Below are 27,759 nucleotides of genomic sequence, written 5' to 3' on the forward strand. Positions count from 1 at the left end.
TAGTCCCCCAAAGGATTTTCTTAATTAATGCTGTAATTGTGCAAATAGATGCAGTAGGTGCACCAGAACTGAAACACAATTGCAAATCAGAGAAGGCAACAAACCTGGACCATCTTCAACTGCATCCTCTCCTGTGCCATTACAATACATAGCATGTAGCTCAATTTCTGAAGTTGGGAATTTGTGTTCGCACAGTGGACATGACATGGGGTCATCAGCTTGAAGGCTGTGCACAGGCGCATGCTCTCTTGCATCTTCATCAGCCTGTGAAAGAGGGTAACAAATCAGCTAAGTTTGTGTTGCCAAGTCCATGTTATCCATGCTCAGCCTTGATCATCTGTTATTTCTGGACCTCCCTTGGCTTGATCTTCCCAGTCCCAGAACATTTTTGCCACTCAACAGGTCAAATAAACTGGCACTGATGAGTGAGCACTACATTGCTGATAACCAATGCTCCTTTCAAAGACACTACGTCCTCCCAAATCACCATGAGGCTCCCCTTAAGAGCCATGTGCTCTATTTAAAGCAAGGATTTCCTGTGCTGCCAGTGTGTGATTCTCTTGGGAAAGTGTAAAACATCCTTAAGTTGAGAAAATGACAGCACTGGCAACCAAAAGTAAAAGTGACTGATAGATTTTTCATGCACCCAAGCCAGAGTTTGCCTGTCCCTAGGTGGCCATACTTCCATCAGTGTGCTCTCCTACCAGGATAAAAGACACTTGGGAATCTTGAAGCGTTTGTCTGAGTACTTCTTTAATGACTCCAGCTGGTTTCAAATCTATGTATCGAGTAATTGAAAAAGTCTTAACATTTCCCCCTCTGGAGTAGCATCTAGTTTTGTTCTTGGAAAAATAGTATCTTTATTAGAACCTGGTTGAAATTCAGATTTGCAGTGAATACGTGGCTGAATTCATCTTCTGATGGTGGGAATTCCAATGACAAAGATGCATGCCCCAGTTCTTAATTCTAAGTTAACATTTACCCAATTAAGCATCCAGGCTGTGCAATGCTTTAGATTCAATTCCCCAAAGGTGCTTTCCAGTGTATAGGAGTGTGAATATAGCACCTATCTCCACCTCTTTAAAGCAGCTATATCTTTTCCCAGGATGAAATGTCTGTCCTTTTCAACTGCCATGTAATCCCAGGGAAAAGGTTGGCTCCTTTAGAGAATCCAAATCCAACTTCAAATTGCCACGTAGTCCTATTAAGCATACTTTTTAAAACTTCCTTATATTTCAGAGCCTCAGTCTGCTCTTGTTTTTTCCAATCAAACTTCTCTTTACTATTATATTAGCTACTGCTAAACAAAATTAATTTTTGATCTGTACGTAGCTAGGTATTTCTGAAGTAGAAAATTGTAAGAACTAAGAATAGAATAGCAGAGGAGGCTGGATCAGACAGGATCTGGCCTGAGCAAGCAAGGCTCTTCTCTTTTTCTTAACAAAGAACCATCCTTCAGCAGCTTGTGAGCTTCTTCTGGGCATATGCTAGCTACTGTTAAACCTGATAAGCCTAATATAGATGGTCCTGTTGTGTGTATGTGAATAGAAAAATGTTTTAATTTCCTGGCTGGGGCACCATTACACATCTAGCCCTTTTAAAACTTATTCCATTCTTGCCTGACGTAGAGCTGGTTCTCACTTTCATAGGAAGGTTACTAGCAATTTCTAAAACAATCTACAGATGCAAGCTGGCCTACCTTCTCAAAAAAGACAGGCGACCTCCCCCTTATATCAGAAGAGTGCAAGAAAGATTCTGCCTTGATTGGCCTATATCTACATTATCATCCTGAAAGTAAAGTACTTACCAAAATTCTTGAGTTGTTACTCTAACCTTTTTCCTAATAAAACTTGCTAATCTGAGATCAGAGGGACTTGTTCCTTGGACTGATCATTTCCAGTCCTGATTACAACTGATAACCTGATAGCTACAATGACTTGATTCACACTAAGCTATGATTCATTTTAACCATGAGCTGCTGAATAAGACACAATGACTATTCATACAAGATATAAGTCATAAACCATGGTAAACAAATTACAATGATTAAATTCACAGAAGCCCAAACTAAACTATTGTGGCTTAGAAAATATACTGTAGCTTAGGTTTCTAGAAGGCATCCAACTGCCAGACAATAAATTCTTTGATGCAACTGTTCTAGCAAGGAACAGTCAACATGGTCTCCTTTCTTAGATGCCATCTCCCAGTCCTCAAAATATTTTTAAATAATTAAAAATAATTAAATTACATTAACTTTTAAAATGCTTTATTAAGACATTTCTGTAGCTTAGTTCCTAGCTCCAGAAGATAAGAAATAGATCCTTCTTGTGAACATGCTCAAATCCTGCTCAATAAACCAAACAGGCCAGTCAGCATGCTCCCTGGGTCCTCCAAATTTAGCCACATAGAATAAATAGCAATTCCCTCCTTATTCCTTTCTCTGAGACTTGTTACCAGATGTTTGTCAATGGGCATGTTATACATGCTTCACCATCCAATAAAGCGCTATTATCCAAATGACCTTTGCATGCGGTATGTGCCAGTGTAGACTAGTAAATGTTCACAGTTTATTTTCATTCATGCGTATCAATCAGTTTTCTCTTTTTAGCTCTCCATACATTAATAAACACCAGCTTATTATTTAGACTGGAGGTTGAGAATGTGTATTTTCTGCCATTCCCATGAGAATTTGCTTTTTCTACCAGTTTAATTGCTCAGAATAGCTATCTGTAATTATCTAGCTGCACCTAAAGGGATGTGAATGGAGAAAACAGGCTGCTACTGGAACCAGGGAAATTATATCCAGATTCCTTCTTCACTCCCAAGTGTTATAACTGTCTCTCTTGCAGTCATAACATTTCCCCTTCCAGACTCAGAGGAAAGAAAGGAATGGCAGCCAGCCCTTTGGCTCTTTAAATCCTGTGCCCACCTAACCTATCTCAGAAGAAGACTGTGACACAAGAGGAATCTTGGAATTGGAAAAAGCAAAAAACAAGTGTCCTTTCATAGACATGTCTATATAGTTTTCCTGGCAACAGTAAGGAGTTTGTCACTTCCAGCCTTGTATTCCTTAGACGTCTCCCATTCAAGTATGAACCAGGCCTGACTCTGCTTAGCTTCTGAGCCCAGATAAGGTCAGCCATATTCCATTCCATATTCCAGAAGCATTAATTCAGTTTCTGTGATGGTGACAAATCACATTGGAAAGAATCCTTTGATAATGGGAACATAAATTCCAGATGTTTCTGTCTCATGATAGCCAGGCATTCTTACCTATCAAGGTCTCTACTTATCTCATTTATTCTCACTCTTCTTCCAACAAAGTGTGGACTGCATGGAGTGTAGGTTGGCTGAATGACCTGCTCAGTAATTTCATGATCAACTAAGAGATTTGACCTGCATCTTATTTATCCAGATCCAGCTATCTTTGCTGGCTGTCCGCTGACAAGAGTTTTGTGTAGAACTTTTGGATTAAAAAGCATCTTGGAGTTTGATTGGACGTGAGAACCATATTGGTTTAACAAAATCATATCTAGTTCTATAGCAGGGATAGAAGATGAATATAATGCATATTAGAGTTCTTTCTTGGCTTTTTGTGGGATATACAGTAGCTAAGCACTATTGTCTACATATCATTAAGGCTACCTGTTTTGGGTCTCTAGCAGAGTCTCAGAGTCACCGTGTGTTTCTCCATCTGAAACATGCAGCCTCTGTCTTAAAATACTCATATTTCCAACAGGCAAAAATTGACTACTACTATCTTATTCTCCTAATGTCAGTCTACTTAAAGATTCCTAAGCATTTCAAACAAAGATTTGCCAAAACCATTAAAGTGTCTGTTTAAATGTTAAACTAGCTAGATGAAATCTATGGTATATGAACTAGGCATAAGGTCGTTTTTATTGGGGTAAAACTCTCATTCAGACACAGGACAAGAGAAATGGAGAGAAACTGTCATCCATGTCCCTACAATGGCTCAGTTCCAAGGAAACCATCAGGAGAGGCAGTTTGATGGATTGCTTTGGCATGCTTCATGTTTTGTTTTATGAGTAGTCTCTGTTAAGTAGGCCTGTTGCTTAGCAGTTTCACTACAAAATTTACATTGTAAAGTAAGAAACCAATTCTGTGTAAGAAATTTCATTGACTGATTGAAGACTGCTTACATGTACAGGGATTTGTATGACTGACCTTTAAAAAAAAATCTCAACAGTCTCACCCTGCTGACATGCGATCAGAATCAAACTGCAGGCAAACCCTCACAAAATCCTTTTTTAAAGAAATCTAAGACAAATAATTGAGTTGACATGAGAGTTCTGTGGTTGTTAAGCTATTTGGCAGCTATTAGTACACCACCACATCTTCCGAGTATTTCACATCTTGGCACTGCAACATCTCATTATGCTTTGGTGTGTCATGAAGATATGCTAGGCATAGAATGAGATGTGTCAAAGATGGAGAGTTCTGATCAAATCGGTGTTACCCTAATAAGATGACACATGTACAGATGTGAAGAACTGTCTCTTTCTGCCCCATTTCCACTTTATACAGCCTTGCAGAGCATATCTTTTGCAAATGCCAGGTGTCCAAACAAACCGCTTACACTCCCACAGTAAATAACTCATTGTAAATGTAAATGCAGCATTGTGTAGCAACACTTGTCAGCCCCTTCCCCCTGAATGGCTTTTGATAAGTCCTGGGAGAATGGTAGAGAGATGCTTTAATTGCATGATTGGCAGTCCACCCAGCCAAGGGGAAAGCAACAGTATCCTCTGCAGTTTGAAGCTGGAACCTCCTTTGTGGGCCAGCAAAGGAGGCAGCATTGGTGTGGATACAGAATCAGGCTCGTTGATGTTGTATGGCTTGTCTCCCATTAATTACTCAGCCACAGAACACAAGATACTATTATTCTCTGTCTAACTCTGTCTGTTTAACCTGAGGATTAAATCATGTCATAGCATTTGGATCCCTCTGCTCAGCATCACATGGCAAGGTGTAAGATGGGCTACTTTCTTATTCTGAGCGACTGTCATTCTGACCACCTGCTGCCTGCCTGCATAATTCTTTTATTTATTTATTTTAAATATTTATACACCTCTTATCATGGAAGGCACCTTCACATATTGAATCATGTTTGAAAAATGTGTTTAAACCCAGGAATGTATAACACAGCATAGAATAATGAAATACATAAAATAACATTGCAACGGCTATGAGTAGTTCAACTGCACCTTCATAATCTTTCAAATGTCAGGAGGAATAAAAAAGATTTTCAGACTTAGCCTAAGTTGTAGCAAAGCCTTATTTACACTTTGTTTCGAGGGAAATATCATTCCAATGAATCAGTGCCACAACATAAATCCCCCCTCCTAATTCCAACTCAGAACCCATTCATAAAATATAAAGGACCATCCCCTAATTGAGACCACGCTAGTGCCCTTTAGGCTGTGAGCACTCACATACTCTCTCATCCAGCCCAAAACTCTAGCAGACCTAGGGCACACAGCCAGAAATGTCTGAGTTATGAAAAGCATCAGTAAGCTGTATTAGCATGCGTATGACAAGATTATGCTGCTTCTATATACCATAGCCATCTTCATATAGGCAGACACCCTGTGGAGGCTGGAAGCTCTAAGAATTAGCTTTTCACATATGAATCATCTTGTCAAGCATTCTTCAATTCGTTGCATTCATGTATCCTGCCAGAACAGTACTTGGAAGCCCTTTTGATATCCCCCTCTCCCTTAAATTGCAGCCTAACTAGGTGTCTTTACCAGAAACAGCAACTAAAGTCAGATGTCATTGTTATGACAGCTGCATGGTGACTGCAGCACAGGTATACTGATACAGGGAGGGAAAACTAACACAACAGCATTCATCTGGTGATAATGATACATGCAAGAGAAGCTTTTCTCTGGGTTAATTTAGAGAAACATCTAAGCTTTTTAAATGAAAGCACTAATACGAACATAGCAATCAATCCACAATTCGACAGCACCATTCAAGCCAGCATTGCCACAACATATTCTGCCCACTCCCTGTTTCCATAAGCAACAGTGAGAGTTTAATCTTATTGTGAAATCAGTTTTGCTATCATGCTTGTAGCCCCTTTGTTCAGTTAGAAAGACTAGTGTGCCAGGAGCAACTAGTTCCCTTTCCATAGTAGCATCCAGTGGTGTCCTCTGGCATATTTTAGCATATCACAGCTCACATAGCACCATACTGATAAGTGTTGCACCCAAAATGACAAATGTGAGAAAGTCAACAGCAAGCCCTTAGCTAACAAGAGGTGCCATAACCATGGAGGAGAAATTGATGATAAAAAGAAAGAAAACACCAGGAGGCCCAAGAAGAGAGCACACATTTCTGGACAAGATTTCCTAGCAGGCTGCCTAGTTTGCAAAGCAGCTTATTTTGGAAAATGGGCAAGAAATGAGACTCTGCATTCCAGATGCTTCACTGGCTGTTATTCCCTAGGGATCTGCTTACCTGCAGAAAGACATCTTTGCTGGATGAATGGATTTCTCCACTCTCAGGCTCAACAGCTTGTGATGGACTCTGCTGGGTTTCTGCAACAGAAGTCTCCATGTTAGCAACAGCAACAGCAGCAGCCCAACCCCTTCCTAGACTCTGTAAGCCCCCTCCAGCCCCCCCAGCATATTCCACACTAGCTGATAAAACTTATCCCATTTGCTTTACAGTGTCTTCACAGTTTCTAAACATTTTTTAGACTTGTCACAAATGTTAGCAGACAATGTGCAACAACATAGCTGAAGTAGAAGTTTAAAGCCATAGAGCAGCTATGCGTAGATAAAACTAGTGCCACTCTATGGCTAAATGAGAAACAGGGATCAGAGGGCATGTAAACTGTACACTGTGAGGTGCAAGCTGGTGAACAGCATTATGCAAGAATAAAGCCCTTCAGCTCAGCACTATATAACTGGTATTTTCTTTGTACCCTACCGATACTACCCCATAGTTATTGCCAACAATAAAAACCTTATCCAGTCTTCTGCAGGGAACCTCACAATTGAACCTAATCCTGTGTCAAATATACAACTGAAAAGAAGCTTGCTTTAAGAAAATAATGTCAAAATCAGACTGGGTTTGGAAGAAAACAGTTTAACCTTGAACCATTTCTTGTTCACTGAATAAGTTGTTCATTCAGAATTGGGAGGAACAAGATTTCATTCCATCTCTGAAAGACAAGATCAAGAGATCTTGTCCCATTATACCTAACTAAGAAAAAATGATCACTATAAACACTTACGGAAATGGTACTTATTCAAAATAAAGCAGCTAGGCAAGTAGTACTTATTTCATCCTCAGTCTGGTGCCAAGCAAACAACAGAAAAAGGAGGATAACGGGGCAAGAAGCATCCGTGGGCCATATACCATGGAACAAAAGGCTCGTGGGGGGGCAGTGCCATGAAGTCCCACAATAATAATAAAACAGCCTAAGTCCAAAGGCGTAAAGAGATTATCACCTTTCTCTCAGTAAAGTAAAACAACCCAAAGGTTGCTATAGAATGAAATTCTCCTGCCTGTTTCATGGTGCCCACCTACCAGTTGAGAACCTATGGTTTACGATTACATCAAGCAATATAGGCTTGCCTGAAAGGAAAGGATGTAACCTTCCTGACTCACAACTGCAAATAAACTGTAGCAAAGGTCATACCAGGGCACACAGTGATTTCCTCCTCGGTATGATCTTCTGTGGCAATGTCTGGGCTCTTCTTACTGTCCAAGGGAGTCAAGGCAGAAATGCTGCCAAAATACAAACACATGATAAATCAAAGTCACAAAGCATTCAGTGAAAGGCAGATGGGATCCTGTGAGCTCTGCTTATTCAAGGAGGGTAGCAGGAGAGAAAGGAAGGAGGAGGAGGAGGAGGAGGAGGAGGATCATTTTTTCTGTATCATCACTACACTCAGAAGGCAGGAATCTGACACAATTCAAAGCTTCTGAACCGCAGTCCTGCCAACATGAAGAGAGCATTTTTTTTCTATGCTGCATTTAACTTTGCCTGATTCCTCTCATTTCCACTTTCCAGCAAAGCCATGTTGTCTCCAAAACTTCATTTCTCCATGTGATAAGACAAATAGGTTAAGCTACTGTGACATAACCATCCTTTCATCCATCCTGAGAGTTCTGTGTGATTCCCTTGTTGGATTGATCAAATATGCAAGTGTATATCTGAAAAACATGAATCCCAGTATTGACTAAAGAAAAGAGTTACTAAACTCGGCCACAAGCCTTAGGCAGACAGAAACAGCCACCACTGATTTATGAGAAATAAGAAAATTCTGATGGGAAATCATAAGTGACTTCTCTCACTCTTTCACTAAATAAAACTATTTCAAACCATTTGTTATGAATCCAAGCTGAGTGCAGATTACTCTGTGTAAACCATCAAGATTTACTTCAAAAGGCCTCACACTAAACAATTTGCTATGACATTTATAAAATGGGCTAATCAATTTGAAGTCATCATGCATTGCTTGCTACATCAACTATCTCCTGGTAACAAAACATATAATCATTTATTAAAATCTCAATCTAACATACTTTGCATAAGCTAGGGAACAACAAAGCTGAGCGGCCTGCAGAAACCAGCAGAAGGAAATGTCTTTGGCAGAAGCCATTTCCAAAATTACTCCAGAAGCTGAAGAATCAAATAGCATTTGAAACCCACTGACTTGGGTGCCTTGCATTGTCCAGCACAGGGCTCTGCTGGCAAAGAGCCAGTTGCCAGATGGCAGCACTTAATGTACGCAAAACTGAGAATAGTATGGCTACTGTTAGCTTAATGCAGATGCACTTGCTGATGAAATTAGATGTCACAGCATGGAATGGTCAGTCTTGATCCTAGCAGCCTGATGAGGGCGGCCACCGACTGCATTATGAAGTTCCCAGGGCTTTAGATTGGCAAGCAAACTCTACTGCATCAAGCCAGCTTGCAGCTTAAAAAATGTGCAGGATACTAATCCTATTACCCAAACTCTGATGTGAAAATGGAACAAGCCTTCAGGGGTGGACGCTTTGCATTATGATCACTTGAAGTTTAGATAAATGCTATCCCAGAGTTAGGAGGACTATACCAATTAAATGCTAGCTAATGAATACTTCAAACACAGTGTCACAATGAAGAAACAAGAGCTTTTTCTTCCTTCTTTGCTGTTCCCCATTCAGTCCCTCCTGACAGCACTGATGACAAGGAAACTGACCCACACTTGATCTCTCACCCCAAAAATCATTACTATAAAAGAGAAACCAATGCATTCCTTGTGTAACTCTGTACATATTATTCCTTCCTCATTGCAGGATGGGAAGGGTTATCACATCAGTTAATCTGCTCCCTCATTCAGCATTCAGCCAAAGTGTTGTTAGATCAATGAAAAGAGGATATCAGGCAGAGAAAAGCCAGTGGCCTCATGCCAAGACCATTTAATTATAAGACCTGGGAAAACTAACCTAAGAATTAAGTGACTTCTGACAGCAAGCCTTGTGGTTGAGCACAAATGTTGTAACTTTCCTAAGAAATTATTTCATGAAACTACCCCTGACCTGTGCCATCTCCTCAAATGGCCTTCATTTTCTGATCTCTGCTGAAAACTAGTCTAGCGTGTACATTTCCCTCTTGCTTTGAATGGCTTCAAAGAAGCAGATTTCCAAGGAAGTATCCTAGAAATGGTCATCTTGTTATTCCTGCTAAAGAAGGCAGCAGTGACCCAAATGTAAAAAGTGAGCAGCAGCTCCCAATCTTTCTATTTCATTTTCTGAAGGAAACAGAGTTTGAAGCTCCCTAATTACACGTGCCACTTGCTCACACTTGAATTGGACTTCCAAGAACACTGTTTGCTGTCTCAAGGAAACAAATATTGTCACTATTAGGATGGGTTTTCTTGGAAACCTCTTCAGTTCTTGCCACTTCATCTTCATTGATATATATTTATATATATATATATATACACACACGTGCACGCACGCACACAATATCGCCATGCCTACACATGGACTCAGTGAATTTATTGCTGTTGTTATTCCTGAAAGCCTATTGCTTTGAGGAGCTATGTCAAATTAAATCATCGCTTTTTTTGACCAGCAGCTGTACTTGTGAAAAATCTTTGTTGCAATGTATACTTCTTGCTTTATATTTTAAAGAATGGGGCACATTTCTGACGGCTATTCTCTTTTGCTGGACCATACATGCAATAAGAATGATAACACATATACGATTTTCAGAAAATAGGACAAGGATTGCCTACAACATTTGACCGCCATGCAAACAAAAATGAAGTTCCTGTGGACAATTGCCACACCTTTAACCTAATACAGTCATAGTATGCAATCTGCAATAGTTATAGGTACAAGACAGAATTTCTGGGTTATAGCTTCCTAGGAAGCCATGAACACAGGTAATGCCAAAAGGCTTATATCTTCCAGAATCAACAATGATGAAATATATCTCCTTACCTTTGTGTAATCTGTACAGGCTCCCTTTCTTCAAGCATATCTTCCACGAACAGCACTTGAGAAGCCTAAGGAGAAAGAACATAATTATTATTTGACTATATATTATATTATTGACTATATTACTGAGCATCTAAAGAGACCTGAGGATCATCTGATCTCAAAATCATAAAAGCTAGGGCAGATTCAAAAGGAAAAGGTCACCTAATACTTGCTGGCATATCCTTAAAGAAGCTGCATCTTTTCCTGGGAGTTATGGCAGGAGGTCCATACATTCCTGCACTCCTGGGAGTGTATTTAAGGAGGTTCCCTTCAAATCCAAATCGTTACACAGCCCTAATAAAGCTAGAAGAAACTAGACAACCATCATAACTAAATTCCCAAATCAAGCAGGATCAGCATAACAACCAGTACCACAACACAAACCAAGAACTGCAGCAAATAAGGCATGCTGTGTTGGACAAGTTGGGATACAGTGAATAATGGTAATAGAGTTTGGCCTCATGAAAATAGTAAACTCAAAGATTAAATTCAGAAGCAAGAGTGTTGTAAAAGCTAAATCTGAGAAAGAAGCAATCTGGGGAACCAATGCATCTCAGATATTGGATGCATCACTGCACTGTCTAAAACAAAAATACAATCTTGCAAAACGTTTTGAGAGTAAATATACCCTGAAAATGAAGTCTGATGAGAATTAACCAGTTGGACATAAAATTGACAAGTGGATTATCATTTCATATCTACAGACAGTGAGAAATAAAGTAATGTACTAACTGTACATTTTGATAAGCAAATATATTTTACTATACAAATTTCAAATGAAATGGTTTTCTGGATTTGAGGATTCTTCTAGGGCCAGGTGCTTTGTTTTGAAGCCAGGTGAAGGCTGATGTTTGCCTATCCATGTTCTCCTACACACATGACTTTTTGGTGTAAAAGGATGAGAAAACAATCTTAGAGTGGAAAGGTGGACTCGCTAGCCTGACAACTGTCACATTCCTTAAATCTGGAAGATCTTTAATAAGATCTTATTCTACTAAATTTGTGACTATGTTTTTCCTTTTTCTTTTCCTAATCCCTCTCCCCCATTTATCTCTTTCCTCTCTCTCTTCTTCCTACACCCCATATTTTTTTTCAACCTAAGCAAAAATACCATGAGTTATCCATTTTGGGTGAGGAATATGGCACTAACTACAAGTGAAGACTAATGCTATTGCACACAATTTCCCTTCCTACTATGTTTCAAGAGCACAGTCAACACTATGGAAAGAGCTTGCAAACACTGCTAAAAGGGGAAAGCAAAAAACCGTAGGACCATGAGTAGACCCAACAAGTATATTTTTCCAATGTGTATGTGCCTTCAAGTAAGCTTTTTGACTCCTGCCAGCTGCCTGAACTAGTCCCTGTAGTTTTCTTGGCAAGGTTTTTCGGAAGTGGTTTGCCATTGCCTCCTTCCTAGGGCTGAGAGAAAGAATGATTAGCCCAAGGTCACTCAGCTGGCTTTGTGCCTAAGGTGGGACTAGAACTCATGGTGTCCCGGTTTCTATCCTGATGCCTTAACCACTACATCAAACTGGCTTTTCCAGTACACTCTGCAAAGAACCTTCTCTTACAGTCTTAATAACTAGATGTCTTTTTATAAAACACAACACAAACGACCATTCCCAAATTTATCCATTCTCTGTTGATAATTAAGCCCTTTGTTCAAAAGTCAGAAGGTGTTAATGCTGCCCCAGAAAAGAAATTAAGGAACAGACTTGCTTCCTTAGCAAAAAAACAAACACAATATTAATTATTCTTAATGTTAAATTAGCACACAGATTGATTTGAGGCATCTTGTCCCCATACCAAAGAATCCTCTCTCTCTGACATAATTATCCTCAATCATTCCCCCAAGCAACTGTCCATAAAATGGAGGAGAGATGGGGGAATTATTGTAGCATGGTTGGAGAATTCACAACAGTTTCATGGGAATGTTGTTTTCAGCAGAAGTCCACATCTGCTGCAACATCTTGTTTCACTCTAAGTCTGGACAACAAATAAGAAAAATGTCCACGTATGTCAACAGAAGTATATGCTTCTTCCTGAAGAACATATGGAGATTGAAAGAGTCACTCAAGCACTTTAACCATTTTAACAGCATTTCAGGTAATCACAGTGAGCAAAGAATCACTAGGGAAGACCAGAAGAAACTGTAGCTGTTGCCTTCATTAACCATTTTGCAAGTGAGCAACTGCAAGGAGCGTAGTTAAATAGGCTTGCCAGTAACTCAAACCACCAGAAAAAGCACCTTACAGATTTTACATCTACAACTTATTCAGCTATAGTGTAGTAGCAACAAGTGGCTCAACCAAGCAGCTGGCTGATAGCATCTGCCTGGACTGAACAACTAAGGAGACACATTGGCACCTTAAATACTTCTACTACTGTCAACACAAAGGGCACTGAAACTGTGACAAAGTATGCTAGTAGGTAATTATGACAAAGAAAAATATGATGCTCAAATGAAGCTCAAAACATGGAAAGTAGCCTTTGAATTATCTGCCCACTGCCTCCATGTTCTATTACACGTGGAAGAAAGGAAAGAGTGTTAAAAATTACCTGTCGTGAAGCATATTGTCAGACTTGGCTGCCATCCCGCCCTTGCTTCTCTATTCTAGTATCATTAAGTCCTTTTGTGTCTATTCACAAGTTAGGACTGAAGCTTTTTGCATTTTAATTGTATTTTCAAGCTTCCCCAATTATGCCATTTGTTTCTTGTGGCCCTAAAGCAATTTTAAATGTCAAGACCATTACTCCCCATTTTTGCTAGAAGACTGCTTAAGAACTTGAGCAGCACCAGAAGCTCAAGAATTCAGCAGTGATGGAAGTATCTTAGGTATCTTTGCATTTCACCTGCAGAGAATACGTTCCACGTTAAATATGGCCAGAAGTTCCAATAAGAGAAGCAAGCAAACAGAGAAGCTTTGACCTTAAACCATTCAGGTCATTGCCAGCTTATCATAAGTGAGCAAAGAAATAGGGCATAAATCCAACAGTTTCTCTTTGCAGGTCACCTTTAAGGTTGTTTAAATATAGTCACTTTGGATCCAGGTCTGTGAGACCTAAAGCACAAACTGTACTGCTCTGCCACTTCTAAAAGAAAATGCAGACATGACAGTTTTTCCTCAGAGTGTTCAATATTACAAGACAGAATATAAATATCACAAAACAAGTTAAGTATCTTTCCATCACCAGGGTAAACAATCAAATACACTTGAAAATAGTAACAACAAGGTTCAGCTTCAGTCAGAGAGAAGATAAAGTTATACAATGATCTAGCAGCGAAGTCATTATGAAAAATGAGGGTTGAAAAAGGCTGACACAAACTTAAAATACAACAGCAATAAATACTTCATCTGACTAGCAATGTGTTTAAGACACAGTAGTGACCGAAAGCTGCCTCCTGCCCCTGAAGGGAGAAAAACACTGACACCTAGTGGCCACTCAACAGATATTTAAATGACACCTTCAGCAAACAAAACCAAGGATTAAGCTTAGTTCTGGCCTCACTGCATAAACCTCAAGAACTAGAGAGATTATGAAGTTTTTCTGGATATGTCTCATTCTTTGTCCTGTAACATGATGAATAAAAAGGAAAGAATGCACTGCTCAAAAATATAAACCAGAAACATAAAATGTAGTAACTCCACAAGACAAAGCAATAAAACAAATTCAACCAGATAAATTAAAATTTCAGCTCACAGTAGCAAAAGTTCGCAGCTGCAGACAAACTGTGTTCATCAGCAATTGTCCAAATCTAATGCCATACAGATTTCACATCTTGTTGATTTTAACATATGCAACATAATCTACATCATTATTTTACCACAACACCCTTGATCCACAACCCAGAGCATCAGTTTGTTACAGTGCTATGCATTTGTGAATATAATTTTATTTACATCATAAGCTAAATCAGGATACTGTTAAAAGCAGATTTTCAGAGGATCCTAATGGCTTCAGAACCCTTGAAGCACCATTAGATAACATTCAGTACAGAAGTGGGCAATCTACAGCCCCCAAACAATTCTGTGTGTCCCCTGGAACTCCCTCTAACCTAACCTTAACTGCTGATAATCAATAACATAGTTTCCTGCCATTCTGATCTAAGATTGCGCACAAAGCAAAACGCTTAGCCACTCTCCTCTTTTTTTCTTTTTTTTTGGCCATTCATAATTCTCCAGGTAGAAAAAACAGCAGGGCAAGCTTACCTGACTAGAGCTGCCTGCTGGTTCATCTCCGCACTCAGAGTTGCTTCCCTCTGCTAAGTCCTGTGCTGGATGTTTGTAAGGTTCTCCGTTTACTCGGGAAAGAAGCCAGGAAACATTCTCAGGTTCCTTTTTCTCATCTGTGTCTTCTCCTTCTTGATCATCCATATCTTCTCTTTGCCTAGATGTTTCCTCATCTTTTGCAAGTTCACTTCGTCTCCGGGAACATGAATTAGGAACAACTGGTTCCCCAAACCGCTTCTTCTGCAGGAGCTGCCGCTGAGCCTGTTTCAGGCTTTTCTGGTAAACTTCAAGCTGGCACATGATGACTTGAGTATATTTGTTAGGATCTATTCCTTTGGGGCAGAATGGAACACCCCAATAATAATGCACCACATCCGGCTCTTCATGTTGGCATTTCTCATCAGCCCAAGGAAGTGTGCAAATTGGAGGGGCGCTTTCTGGTAGGCCAGTCCTTTCTATAAACTTAGCAGAAAGCAGTGTGTTTTTGCCATGCTCAAACTGATCTCCAAACTCAGAAGGATTTCTATCATGGTCAAAAGTACTCTGCTGCTGGGCTTCCTTCTGTAGGACTCCTGAGCAGTCAACACGGAGATTTCCTTTTAAGTAATTTTGGGAATGCTCCATTTCTTTGCCTGTTGGTATAAGAAGGCTGCACTTTCCCATAAAGAGTCTCTGGGGTGCCAGTGGCCAAGCCCCCAGAGGTCTTTGGGGAAAGGTGGGACTCATGGTAATAGGTAACTCCTCTTCTGCACTAGGGGATGTATCACTGGAGCTGCTCCCTGATGGTGAGGAAGGATCTGACCTTGAAAAAGGCTGGCTGTTCCGGCTCTTCCCTGGAGATACAATTATGCTAGAGACTAGCGAGCTTTCAACTATGTCCTGGCTTAACCTCGTCAGGACTACCAGGGGCCTCTTGGTGACATCTGTCTGTCTGTTCTCATCAGCTTTGTCACTTAGCGAGCGGGAGCTGCAGTTGGAGCAAGGAGACTCAGAGCAAGGCAACGGAACTGCAAGGAGCTGAGAATCCTCTGGTCCAGATGGGTGGTTTTGTACCGGAGACCCTGATGCCTGGGAAAGGAGAGGCACAGGAGCTGCTGCAGCAGAAAACTCAGAAGGCTGGCAGCTCTATAGGGGAAGAACACACATAAAATGAAAATGATTTGCAGGTGTTTATGTATTCTCCTAATTATTAAATCAAATTGACTGCCATCCTGCACAGTAAAAAAAATACATGAATGGACACTTCCACATTAACCTGTTCAGTGACAGCTGAAGGTGAGATTAGGTATTACCCACCAATACGTCCATTAGCACAGTAAAGATTAACAAATATATTTGTTATATTTGCTCTCTTGTCAGATGCACTTACGCCTTGCCTAAGACTGGCTAGGATTCTAAATGAAGTTTAGATAAGCCAACCTTGGAAAAAAGTCACTTTTGAAACCCAGAGGGCAAAAAAGGTAAAGGCGGGGACTGCTCCTCTACTTACACTAAGGCTCTCAGCAATGGCCTTTCTCAGAAGTTCTTCCTCTTCCTCCTCTTGTGAATTCAACTGCCTGGCTTCTTGCTCACTCATTCTCAAAGCCAAGGCAAACTGCTCGTCTTCTGACATCTCTGAGAAGAGTAAAATAAAATTACAATTCACAATGAAACCATAGACCCTTCATTCTTATACCTGAAGGAGCCTGAAGACTTTCTACCTGCAGAAGGGGAAAAACCCTACCCTAAATTGTATACAGAACCATTAAATATGAATGCATTATGGTGTATACCTTCAAAACTGGAATAAGCAGTGCTAAACATAGGATAATATATTCTGAAAACTATCAAATAATTGAGCCCCAAGGCAGGCAGTTACTTAAAGTTCCCACAGCAGTCACAACTTTGACTCTTTAGATAAATTCATCACAATGACATATTTTATCATGTAATCATCCAGCTGAAGCTCTGTTTTATACTTTCACATCCAGTATATGCATCAGAGAACAGGGGAAAGCAGTAGACTTTGAACACAAAAAGATCTTTTAAAATATTTAGGCTATTGGCAAAGCAGGATACTTTCTATTGAAAAACTTATAGCTAAAAAAGCCACAATACTTTTCTCTTCTAAAATATAAAGTGGAAAAGTTCATGTGCCAACTTTTCCTGAATTTTGGGGGGGGGGGGGAGGAAAAGAGAAAAGAATAACTTGGAGAACTGCAGATATTATTCAATTCAGAAAAATATTCTATTTAGAAAAACTGCGACAACCAAGTATCTTTTAGCATGATTTCATAGGAAACTAAGGCACTACTATCTAGCTAGTCCTAGCTCTAGCAAGATTTTCCAGAGCATATTAGAAAGCATAAGTTGCTTTGACAAAAACAAAAAACCAAGTTATTTCAGAAAATATCTATTCAGTGTTATTTCTGATCCACCATTTTCACTTGGCAAAAAATATTGAAGCTGAAAAAACAGAATGAAAACTCCAACAATTCTACCCAACTTCTGAGGGTCTGAAAAATATTATAAAACACTTTTCCATCAAACAATTATAGGCTGTTGCATGCTTCTCACACAACAATTCTAAATCAAACAAGAGCATCAAAATATCATATTCAGGAGTGCAGAAGAAACAAGAAATCATCTTGCAGTAAGAGAAGGAAACATTCTAGTGAAAATTCTCTGGGCACCAAAACAACATAATACAATTTTGTGTCTTCAAGAGCATCCTGACATACATTCAGTTCACATAAGAAAGAACTCCAGAGAAGAATAAGAGCTGACAGGTGGATTACTGAACCCCATTTCTCTCTCAGTTGCAAGAGAATGACAGCAAAGCAGTTTGGCTGTGAAATAAAAACAAAAACAAAATATGGACTTCTCAAAATCTGATGAAGTCACAACAATGCAGTTTAATTCTGAACTGACTTTTTCTTGCTGTCACATGGACTGAAATAGGTGTTGACAGGACAGTCTACTACATCACACAGGAGCAGTCTACTGCCATCAGATCACTATTTATAGTGCGAGCCAAATTTCAAAAACCTCTGAGAGAGAGAGAGAGAGAGAGAAGGGTTGCCTGAAAAGGCAAGAGAATTAGTGACTCTCCCACTTCTGGATCTGCCCCACCTATCACTCATTTCCATTCCACCCTCCCATCATTTCCAAAGAAATGCAGTTACCCACTTCTGTCTTAGGTGGAAATAGTGATGTTTTAAATTTGTTAGAAATGTAATTAAAGTAAGGATGAAGATACTGAAATTATAATGCTCTGATAAGCCACAGCAACTTCTCCATTGTTAGAGCCTTACTACTGGAAGGCAGAAAGCTGTGATCCTTCATTCCCATTGCCCAGGACTTGTGTATCCCAACTGTGAATATATTATGCAGTTAAGCTTTTTGTTCAGTTAATTTGATAATGGACCTGGTGCAGCTCAAGCACTGGCAGAATATTTAAAACAATACTCCCAAACTTAGCAACTTCCAGGTATGTGATTATCAGTTCCCAAAATTCTCATCAATGGCCACACTGCCTGCCTTTGAAGTCCATGCACCTGGAAGTTGCCATGATTGGGAAACAGTGATTTAAAATGACTGGTTATATCTCAACCTTCTCCCACACAGCCTGTGCTATGGGAAAGCTGAGAGCAGCCAACTCCTCAAGAGCTGTTCAAAGTGCTCCCAGGCTGGGGGCTCTGGCAAATGTTGCAAGACTACCATTAGTGCCTACCAGAGGAGGTAAGCTTAGGGCACCCTTGGCCAAAGCCAGTGTTTCAAGACAAAGTGGCTTAAGTGTGCTGGATGTCTTTGACTTCAACATAAACTGTATAATCGTGAAGCCACATAACCTGGAAGCACTTTAGCCAGTGCTGGAGGAGAAAGGCAACAGGAACCTTCACCTGCAGGACAGGTCCAAAGTGATTTGAGCCCACCTGAATTGCTTCACTGGATTGCCTCTTCACTTCAAAGCAGATTATATCAACCTCCATAGCATGAATTGCTTTGCCAAAATAAATCTAAGTTGCTTCACGTAGATTTGCTATTAAAACATACTTAAATAAGAGTATGCCTAGGCTGAGACTTTTTTTTATTTTACAGCACAGAACATAGAACACTAAAAACTATAATTTTGGCACAATACAGAGAAAAACATACAGTATTGATTCTACTATCCCAAATTCACACATGTATTGAAAAAGGATAAATCTTTGTCCCCCATGAAATATACAACTTGCGAAAAATAAAAGCAGCAAACTATCTCCCTAAGAGAAACAGGGTATCTGTTCTGTGGAAGACATGTTGTGTATCTCTGTCATGCATTATTCTGATCATTTCTAAACACTGTCTGCAATTCGTGTATGCTTGATGTTGATTACACTGGTCATAATTTATGATGATTAGAAATTCTAAGTATTGAGTTAGCCTCTTCATGATGTGGGTAAACAGACATCTTAAGGACTTGAGACACAAAAATAGAAGCTGAGCTTTGAGAAGCAAACACTGTTGGGGCTTCCGGGTGAGGACTTACGGCGGGTTAGACATCCCTGTTAGCAGCTCTGCAAGCGGGGACAGCACTGCGGTGGAATTGTCGGCCAGGAGCCAGGTTCTGGCTGATGAAAATCTCTCCAGAAGAAGGAGAGATCGACGGGATCGCCCATTTGCACTCTGGAACTCCTCTCCTCGTGAGGAGACCACAGGAATTGAATTAATTGCGAGTTGAGTGGCTTGGGAGCCAAGGGATTTACAATATGCCCTTAACAACTATGCAGCCTTAATGGACATTTGACTGATGGATAAACAGTTAGAAAAAAGCCATGGAACATTACTGCAATATATAATTACTGCAGTGAGATTATTATATGCACAAAGATGGAAAGATTCGACACTACCAACTATGGACGAATAGTTGATGAAATTGACAGATCTTGCAGAGACGGATAAACTAACTTCTTTGATTAGAGAAAACAGTATCTACATTTAGTGGCGACTGGAAACCTCTTACTTTTTGCATAAAAATGAAAAAAAATGAACTTGTGATTTATGGCTTTGATGATTAGACAGGTTAGATTATAGAGAGAAGAGTATCATGATGTAACTTTAGAGACGGGGGTTAAAATATAATTGTATTTATAACTGCTGTGAAGAATACCTGAAGCCACTGCTTTGTATCTTTTTTCTTTCCTTTCTACAGGTAGTCCTTGACTTATGACAGCAATTGGGATCAGAATTTCCATCGCTAAGGGATGCAGTTTAAAGTGTGACTGCATTGCTTAGCAACGGCAATCCCTGCAGTCCCAGTTGCTGTTGTTAACTGAATCCCATGGTTGTTAGGCAAAGCAACTTCCTGCCGGCTTCCCACAACCAAAGTCACTGAGTAACCTGGCAGGAAGTTGCAAGTCCCAAGTTGCAAGAACTGGCAGACAATAAGTGGCTGCTACTGGGTAGAGGAAGAAGCAAGGGAGTGGACGGGGGTGTGGGGGAAGGTGCATGAGGCTGCGCAGCCAAGAAAAGAAGCCAATGGATTATTGAACAAATCAACCCAGAGTTCTCACTTGAGACACAAATGACCAGGCTCAAATTATGCAAAGCCCTAGCCCTCTGGAGAAGGCTTTAATGCTGGGAAAGGCAGAAGGAAAGAGAAGAGGACTACCAGCAGCAAGATAGATGGGATTAGTTACAGTGGTGACAGGTGCATCATTGGAAGACCTGGAGGACCAGGTTGGGGACAGATCTTCCTGGAGAAAATCTATCTATGCAGTCACTAACAGTCAACAACAACTTAATAGGAGTATTAGCTGCAGATGCTTGCCCTACTTTGTCAGCCCTGAACTCCAAGGAAGCAGGCTGAGAGACCCTCTCCTGCGATGTCATGTGGAAGGGACCCAGGAAGCTGGTCTTCTTGGTGGCAGTCCCCCCACTGTGGAAAAGCTTGACCCATCCCAAGGTGAGGACAGAGTTTCCTATTGTGTTTTTGAAAATCATTCTTTTCCAATAGGCCTTCAAGGCAGAAGGTGCCATTTATTAGGAAGCACCTGAAGTGTGGAGGAAGTATTTTGAAGACTTGAAGAACATTCTAGGTTTTTGTTGTGTTGATTATGCTGTTTTTAATGTGATGTTTTGATGGGTTTTGCCTGATGTTATTGTGAGTTGCCTAGAACTCTATGAGGAGGCAGCATATAAATTAGTGCAATTAAAATAAACAAATAAATACTTCTCCATGTGTACAGCTAAACCAGACCTGATATGCCACATAATTAACAATAAAATGTGCAACTCTTTAAAAAAAAAGAAATAAAAATCAAGGGGATGTGGACTCGGCCCACTGAGAGGTAATCCTTTGCACCCACTCCAGTCCCAATTGCCCCCAGCTACTCTTTTCCCTAGAAGGAAAGCCAGTACACACACACACACACACACACACACAAAATTACTAATTGCTTGAGTAAGCTTAATCTACATCCCTGAGGAAAAGGCCAAGCAATCCCCATCCTCCGCATGCAGTCTCTTCTCCAAGAGACCAATTTGTCATCAAACTCAAGCAACCCTTTAAAACACAGACAGCATTTTTATTTCAAAGAAATGAACCTTAATTTGCCTAAAAATAAACACTAAAAGGCTAATTATAGTTCTAATAAATAAAAGAGTAGACATGTAAATGGATGTGCCTAATTAATTATTGCTAATTGACTGCTCTAATATAGTGGATGAGACCTGCATCCAAAGCAGCAAACAGAGTGCGAAATGCAAATACTTTTGCTTAGGCGAGCACTGATAGAGGTGGCTGAGGCCACACTTTACAGAAGGCTGGACCAAGGATCTAGTTAGAAGGAGCTAGATGTAGAGGGAACAGAGAATAGCCTTGATGGACAGTGGGAAGATCCGTTATCAAGGTGACGATTAGACAAGCAATATTTGAGTTCATTCCAAAAACCTGAGTAAACATCTCAGACAGGCCCCTCCCTAATTCACATGAAGATAAAGTGAGGGAGGAGGGAAGCATATTCAGTCTTGTAAGATTCTGTTCTTTAAACTACTATAGCTGTAGTTTTAGACAGTGGTGTGCTGCAGCTGGCTTGTACTGGCTTGCAGGAGCTGATTGCTAAATTTTCAGTTTTGTGATCTGGTTAAGAGTAAAGCTGAGCAGCAATTCCTAGAGCACCGGTCAGCAGTTTAGCAGTGAAGCAGCAATAATGGAGCCTGCCAAATCAGTAGTGATACATTTATTAGTGCACCACTGCCCATAGACATTTGTTTCTTAGTTTGGTCTACCTTATAGGGCTGACACTAGTGGGCTCTGAACAAGTACAAGAGATCCAAATTTTTCAAGACTGTTGAAGATTTCATATTCAGCTGAAATGAACCCATCTCATAGGTATTCTGCGTAAACAAAAGAAGTTGTGCCTTTGTGTTTTCATTTCTTGTAAAGGAATTTAGAGATTACCTTGATATGAAAGAATTTTTAAGTAAGGACCTGGAGAATCAATTACATAGCGCAGAGGTTGAAGCAAGCATGAGAAAGAAACTCAGAACAACCCTACCTTGATTTTGATAGTATAAGAGGGAACAGAGAAAAACTTGGACAGGCTCTCGAGATTCTGTTATTATGCTCTACTATAATCAAACGGCATTCCTGGGATCCCTGCGGTGTCTGGCTTTTGACCTGGCCTACCTCGAAGGGCTGAGATCTCTATACTTTCTGCTAGTTTGGACTCCTGAATATGTATCTTTTCTTTATTCTGTCAATAAAATCTGTAGAGAAGACTTCTTACATACTGACCGGTATTTCTGCTTGGAGTACAATCACTGCTTTCAATCTGTTCAGAAATGCTTCACATATACTCTCAGTTCAGGCACTGTATTTGCAAACATTGTTTTATTTATTGGCTTATTCCAATCACTAACAACTCTCAGTGACATATATCCCAACATACACAAATCAGGCTAAAAACATAAACCTACCAACATATATCAACATAAATAAACACCAGGAGCACCACTTAATGTACAACAAAATAAATCCAGTTGCAGAGGAAACACATTAAAATAACCCACCCACGAAGCCTGCTGAAATAGCCAGGTTCTAAGGAGCTTTCTAAAAGCGCAGGAGTCACTCAGGGGGACAACGGGGACAGCCTGTTTCCGTGACCCCTGTAGATAACAATCCCTGAGCAAAAGGACATGAAAGGAGTCTTTCTACCAGATTGTATTGGATGGGTAGGTACTATTTGGGTGTACATGCTCCTGAATGCAAATCTTATGAATCAGAATAAAACTGCTAGGCTATCATGAGAAGACTAAACCAAGTTTTGCTCTGTGAATTATTTTGTTTGTTACATTCTTAATGGCCCATCAGGAATAGCCCTTTCAAAAACTACAAGAACTTGAAATCATCCTACTATCAGGGATGGTGTTGTGATGGAATGTGTCTACGAAGGGGAAGGTGATGTGATGGACCACATTAACATAGCAGGTTCTCAGGAAGGAGGGAGCACATTCCAGGAAGGGAGGCAAGACAAGAGACAACACAGTCCACAGCTAGATCGTGGGAAGAGGAAGAGATTTAGGATAGCCACTCCCTAGAATCTCCTAGGGTATATCCACTAGGTTAGAGAAATACAGATTTAGTCTGGCAAGATTCTGGGTATATGGTGTAAGCAATAAAAGAGCTGAACTCAGCTGGACTGTTTCTCTGTTGTTCTTGGGCTGGGCCTGATTTATTTATTTTATTTATTAAATTTCTCCCCCGCCCATCTCTCCCCAATGGGGGACTCTGGGCAACTCACACAAAACATTAAAACCATAAATACATATAAATACATAAAACATTAAAATTTAAAAACATTACTAAAATGGAGGAAAAGGAGGGTCCAAGAAGATGAAGAATCTGGGGCTGAAGACAGCAGGGCTAGCCATCCCCACGCTTGAAGTATTCCCTCCCCACCTCAGGCCAAGTGACAGAACCAGGTCTTCAAAGCTCTTCAGAAGGCCAGAGTGAGGGGGCCAATCACACCTCCGGGGGCAGAATGTTCCAAAGAGTGGGGGCTACCACAGCCTGCTTTCTGGACCCCGCTAATTGGGAGTTCTTTTACTGAGCGGGTCCAAAGCATTCCCTCTCTGTGTGATCGGGTGGGATGGGTTGAAGTCATGGGGGAGAGGTGGTCCCTTAGGTAACCTAATAGGTGTATAGTAGAGAATCCTGGACATGATGACTTCTTAGGTCCCTTCCAACTCCATGATTTTATGACTTATTTCACAAGTATATTACATAAGAATCTATACCACCAGGGAATACCAAGGCTATAGGGCTAGATGGAGATAAAATACCAGGCAGCAGTCGTCACTATTTCTATATTGAGCTAAGGAAACTATATGGATATGAAGTCATTGGGAATTGGGTTCAAATCTGTAGTGGGGAGCAGCTGGCCCTTTAAACAACAAGCCAGTCTTATGTGCCTCTAGGTGACTTGACCCGAGAACCAGTAAAGGAAAAGAAGGAGGTTCTGGATGGAAAGAGTTTTTGGAGAGAATGGCTGGGGTCCTAGATGAGGGAGTTATCTCAGGTAAGGTTGGAAACTGAGTTGTTTGCCTGTAGTTAGAACTGCATTAGGTTTTTTTTAAAAAAAAAAACTGTCTGTTGTGTCTGTGGAGCCTTATCTTCTTCTGGCACCTTTAGTAACACTGAATTTTGTTGAAATCCTGGAGTTAACCAGTTGCCTCCTAGCACTCGCATCAGCTTGGCTGAGCTACAGACTCATACAGTTTTTGTTTGGTTTCCCGTTCTGTAGTTAGCCAGACCCAGAGTGGGGCGAGGATTTCCCCTTCAATCCTCTCCTGGTTCCCCAGAGGCTGATTTATAAGGAAGGGGCGGTGGCAGCCAAGAGACCTAATTTTCCAGTTACTGTTCATCCCCTGGCACTGGTTACCTCAGAACCACAGCTCCTTATTACAAACTCAGAGGCGGCTTTAGTTTTAGACTGATTAATGAATAGATCTGGGTGTGCATTCTTCACCTAATGGCAAGCTACAAACCATAAAATGGCATGAATGAGAGACTGCCTTTAGATAGGGCTTAGCCAGCCTTCCTCAAACTGTTACATTCCAGATAGATTTCAACTCTCATAAACCACAGTTACCACATGGGCAAATGCTGGCTGGTAATTGTATGAAACAAACTGTAATGTGCTTGAAGGGCACCAAATCTGGCAATAGCTAGCTTAAATAATATGTATGAAGGTGATAATAACAACCACTTTTCAATCATTCATTCAATCAATCATTCACTAGTAGCCTTTATAACCCCTTTCATCTTCCTTATCTCAGATACACAACAACAGTGGGATATCACCTTAGATATACAGTATTAGGGAATAGGAGCATTATTATATCAGAACACAGCTGCAGCCTCACTTATACATACACATAAGCTGAATCATTAAGCGTCTGATATAGAGGCTTTGACCTATATAAAAGCTGGATTTTTTTTTTTTTTGAAAAAGTGCACTCTTCATTCTCCCGTATCCCCCTTTCCCCAGACGTAACACCTACGTGCAATTTTCCTTTTTGCGGCAAACTTCACTCTATCCAGCTGCTGCTTTGTTCTTTTCTTCTGCAGACTGTGCTCCTCTTTGGACTCTTGCTGCAGAAGAAGAAATATGGTAAATATATAAACTACAGGAGATGCGTCTATTTGCTGCTCTTCCTCACCCCCTGCCTAACCTTTGTCCCAATCTCCAAGGCCAGGGAAAGAGAACAAGAACAGAAAAAAAACTGGCATAAAAGCAGACTCAATTGGTGAGAAATGTGATTTTCAGACATGAATAAAAGAACACTCTGTAGCTATTAAAAGAGCTGTGCGATAAGTATAATGAGCAATAAGAGATGCAGACAAACATGCAAACACATGTCAGAGAAGACAATATACTTCACGTCAGTTACTGCCAAGCCGAGTACCCGCATTAGGGGATTTTAATGAGAAGTTGTTTTGCTGGAAAATTCAAAATTTGCTGGGAATAGAAAAGTCATATTAGCTCATACAGCCCGCATGTGTAGCTGGATACTTCCTTAATACAACTGGAAAAGTCTCAATCAGCAAAGATGTTTTCTCAAAGAAAAGGACCCTTGTTTAAAAAGATTAGGAGAAAAAGAATCCCAGTCTGAAGCTGTGAAAAAAGCCACTTTGCTACGTATCAAAATTCAGTCTACTAACTCCATTTGCTTCCCTCGGAGTGGGGGGGGGGGTCACATCCTTCAAAATGGTGATCACACTACAACCTCTTGAAATTGTCATCTAAGCATATTTTAAAGAGCCAACAGTATAATGAGCAGTAATCAGGGACAGTTCAATTCTACAGTGTATAACAATGGAGGCACAACTGCAGACCATATCCATGCCAGGAAAGATCAGAAGATAGTGAACAAGATAAGCACAGCTACGCAGGACTCTTTTTAAGACAGGAGAGCCGAAAATGGAAATTGACCAAAGGAGGAAAAGCAGGGAGATTGCTAAAATGAAGTCAAAAGGTCCAGCATAAGCATGTCCCTGCCCAAAAGTTAGGAAAGCAAAGGCACAGAATGAATTGTAACTAACAAAATACCTGAAACACCCTTAACATTATAAGCAAAGCAAGATACAGTGGGGCAAAAAAGTATTTAGTCAGCCACCAATTGTGCAAGTTCTCCCACTTAAAAAGATGAGAGAGGCCTGTAATTTTCATCATAGGTATACCTCAACTATGAGAGACAAAATGGGGGAAAAAATCCAGAAAATCACATTGTCTGATTTTTAAAGAATTTATTTGCAAATCATCATGGAAAATAAGTATTTGGTCAATATCAAAAGTTCATCTCAATACTTTGTTATATATCCTTTGTTGGCAATGACAGAGGTCAAACGTTTTCTGTAAGTCTTCACAAGGTTTTCACACACTGTTGCTGGTATTTTGGCCCATTCCTCCATGCAGATCTCCTCTAGAGCAGTGATGTTTTGGGGCTGTTGCTGGGCAACACGGACTTTCAACTCCCTCCAAAGGTTTTCCATGGGGTTGAGATCTGGAGACTGGCTAGGCCACTCCAGGACCTTGAAATGCTTCTTATGAAGCCACTCCTTCGTTGCCCCAGGCGGTGTGTTTGGGATCATTGTCATGCTGAAAGACCCAGCCATGTTTCATCTTCAATGCCCTTGCTGATGGAAGGAGGTGTTCACTCAAAATCTCACGATACATGGCCCCATTAATTCTTTCCTTTACACGGATCAGTCGTCCTGGTCCCTTTGCAGGAAAACAGCCCCAAAGCATGATGTTTCCACCCCCATGCTTCACAGTAGGTATGGTGTTCTTTGGATGCAACTCAGCATTCTCTCTCCTCCAAACACAACGAGTTGAGTTTAGACCAAAACGTTCTACTTTGGTTTCATCTGACCATATGACATTCTCCCAATCCTCTTCTGGATCATCCAAATGCTCTCTAGCAAACTTCAGACGGGCCCAGACATGTATTGGTTTAAGCAGGGGGACACGTCTGGCACTGCAGGATTTGAGTCCCTGGCAGCGTAGTGTGTTACTGATGGCAGCCTTTGTTATTTTGGTCCCAGCTCTCTGCAGGTCATTCACTAGGTCCCCCCGTGTGGTTCTGGGATTTTTGCTCACTGTTCCTGTGATCATTTTGACCCCACGGGGTGAGATCTTGCATGGAGCCCCAGATCGAGGGAGATTATCAGTGGTCTTGTATGTCTTCCATTTTCTAATTATTGCTCCCACAGTCGATTTCTTCACACCAAGCTGCTTGCCTATTGCAGATTCAGTCTTCCCAGCCTGGTGCAGGTCTACAATTTTGTTTCTGGTGTCCTTTGACAGCTCTTTGGTCTTGGCCATAGTGGAGTTTGGAGTGTGACTGTTTGAGGTTGTGGACAGGTGTCTTTTATACTGATAACAAGGTCAAACAGGTGCCATTACTACAGGTAACGAGTGGAGGACAGAGGAGCCTCTGAAAGAAGTAGTTACAGGTCTGTGAGAGCCAGACATCTTGCTTGTTTGTA

General features: G+C 40.6%; 1 protein-coding gene across 8 annotated transcripts in view; it reads right to left on the reverse strand.

Annotated features, from left to right (window-relative positions):
- The window catches only part of UIMC1 (ubiquitin interaction motif containing 1), a 78,829-nt gene that overhangs the window by 17,176 nt on the left and 33,894 nt on the right, over positions 1-27,759 (reverse strand). For 7 of the 8 annotated variants that reach the window (XR_003085484.2, XR_003085483.2, XM_007435129.4 and 4 more), the window contains 7 exons: positions 25,272-25,362; positions 16,234-16,358; positions 14,724-15,869; positions 10,474-10,538; positions 7,676-7,764; positions 6,487-6,566; positions 105-264 (listed from right to left, as the gene is read on the reverse strand). Coding sequence is in view for 6 of the 8 variants with exons in the window: in XM_007435129.4 (XP_007435191.1) it covers positions 105-264; positions 6,487-6,566; positions 7,676-7,764; positions 10,474-10,538; positions 14,724-15,869; positions 16,234-16,358; positions 25,272-25,362 (1,756 nt within the window). In the remaining 2 variants the exon portion in view is untranslated. The remainder of the gene's footprint in view (positions 1-104; positions 265-6,486; positions 6,567-7,675; positions 7,765-10,473; positions 10,539-14,723; positions 15,870-16,233; positions 16,359-25,271; positions 25,363-27,759) is intronic. The other variant, XM_007435130.3, reaches the window with a different exon arrangement.

Source organism: Python bivittatus, unplaced genomic scaffold, assembly GCF_059951505.1.
Source record: "Python bivittatus isolate LINGU-HERP-01145 unplaced genomic scaffold, Pbiv_v1 ctg000080_np1212, whole genome shotgun sequence".
Taxonomy (NCBI): domain Eukaryota; kingdom Metazoa; phylum Chordata; class Lepidosauria; order Squamata; family Pythonidae; genus Python; species Python bivittatus.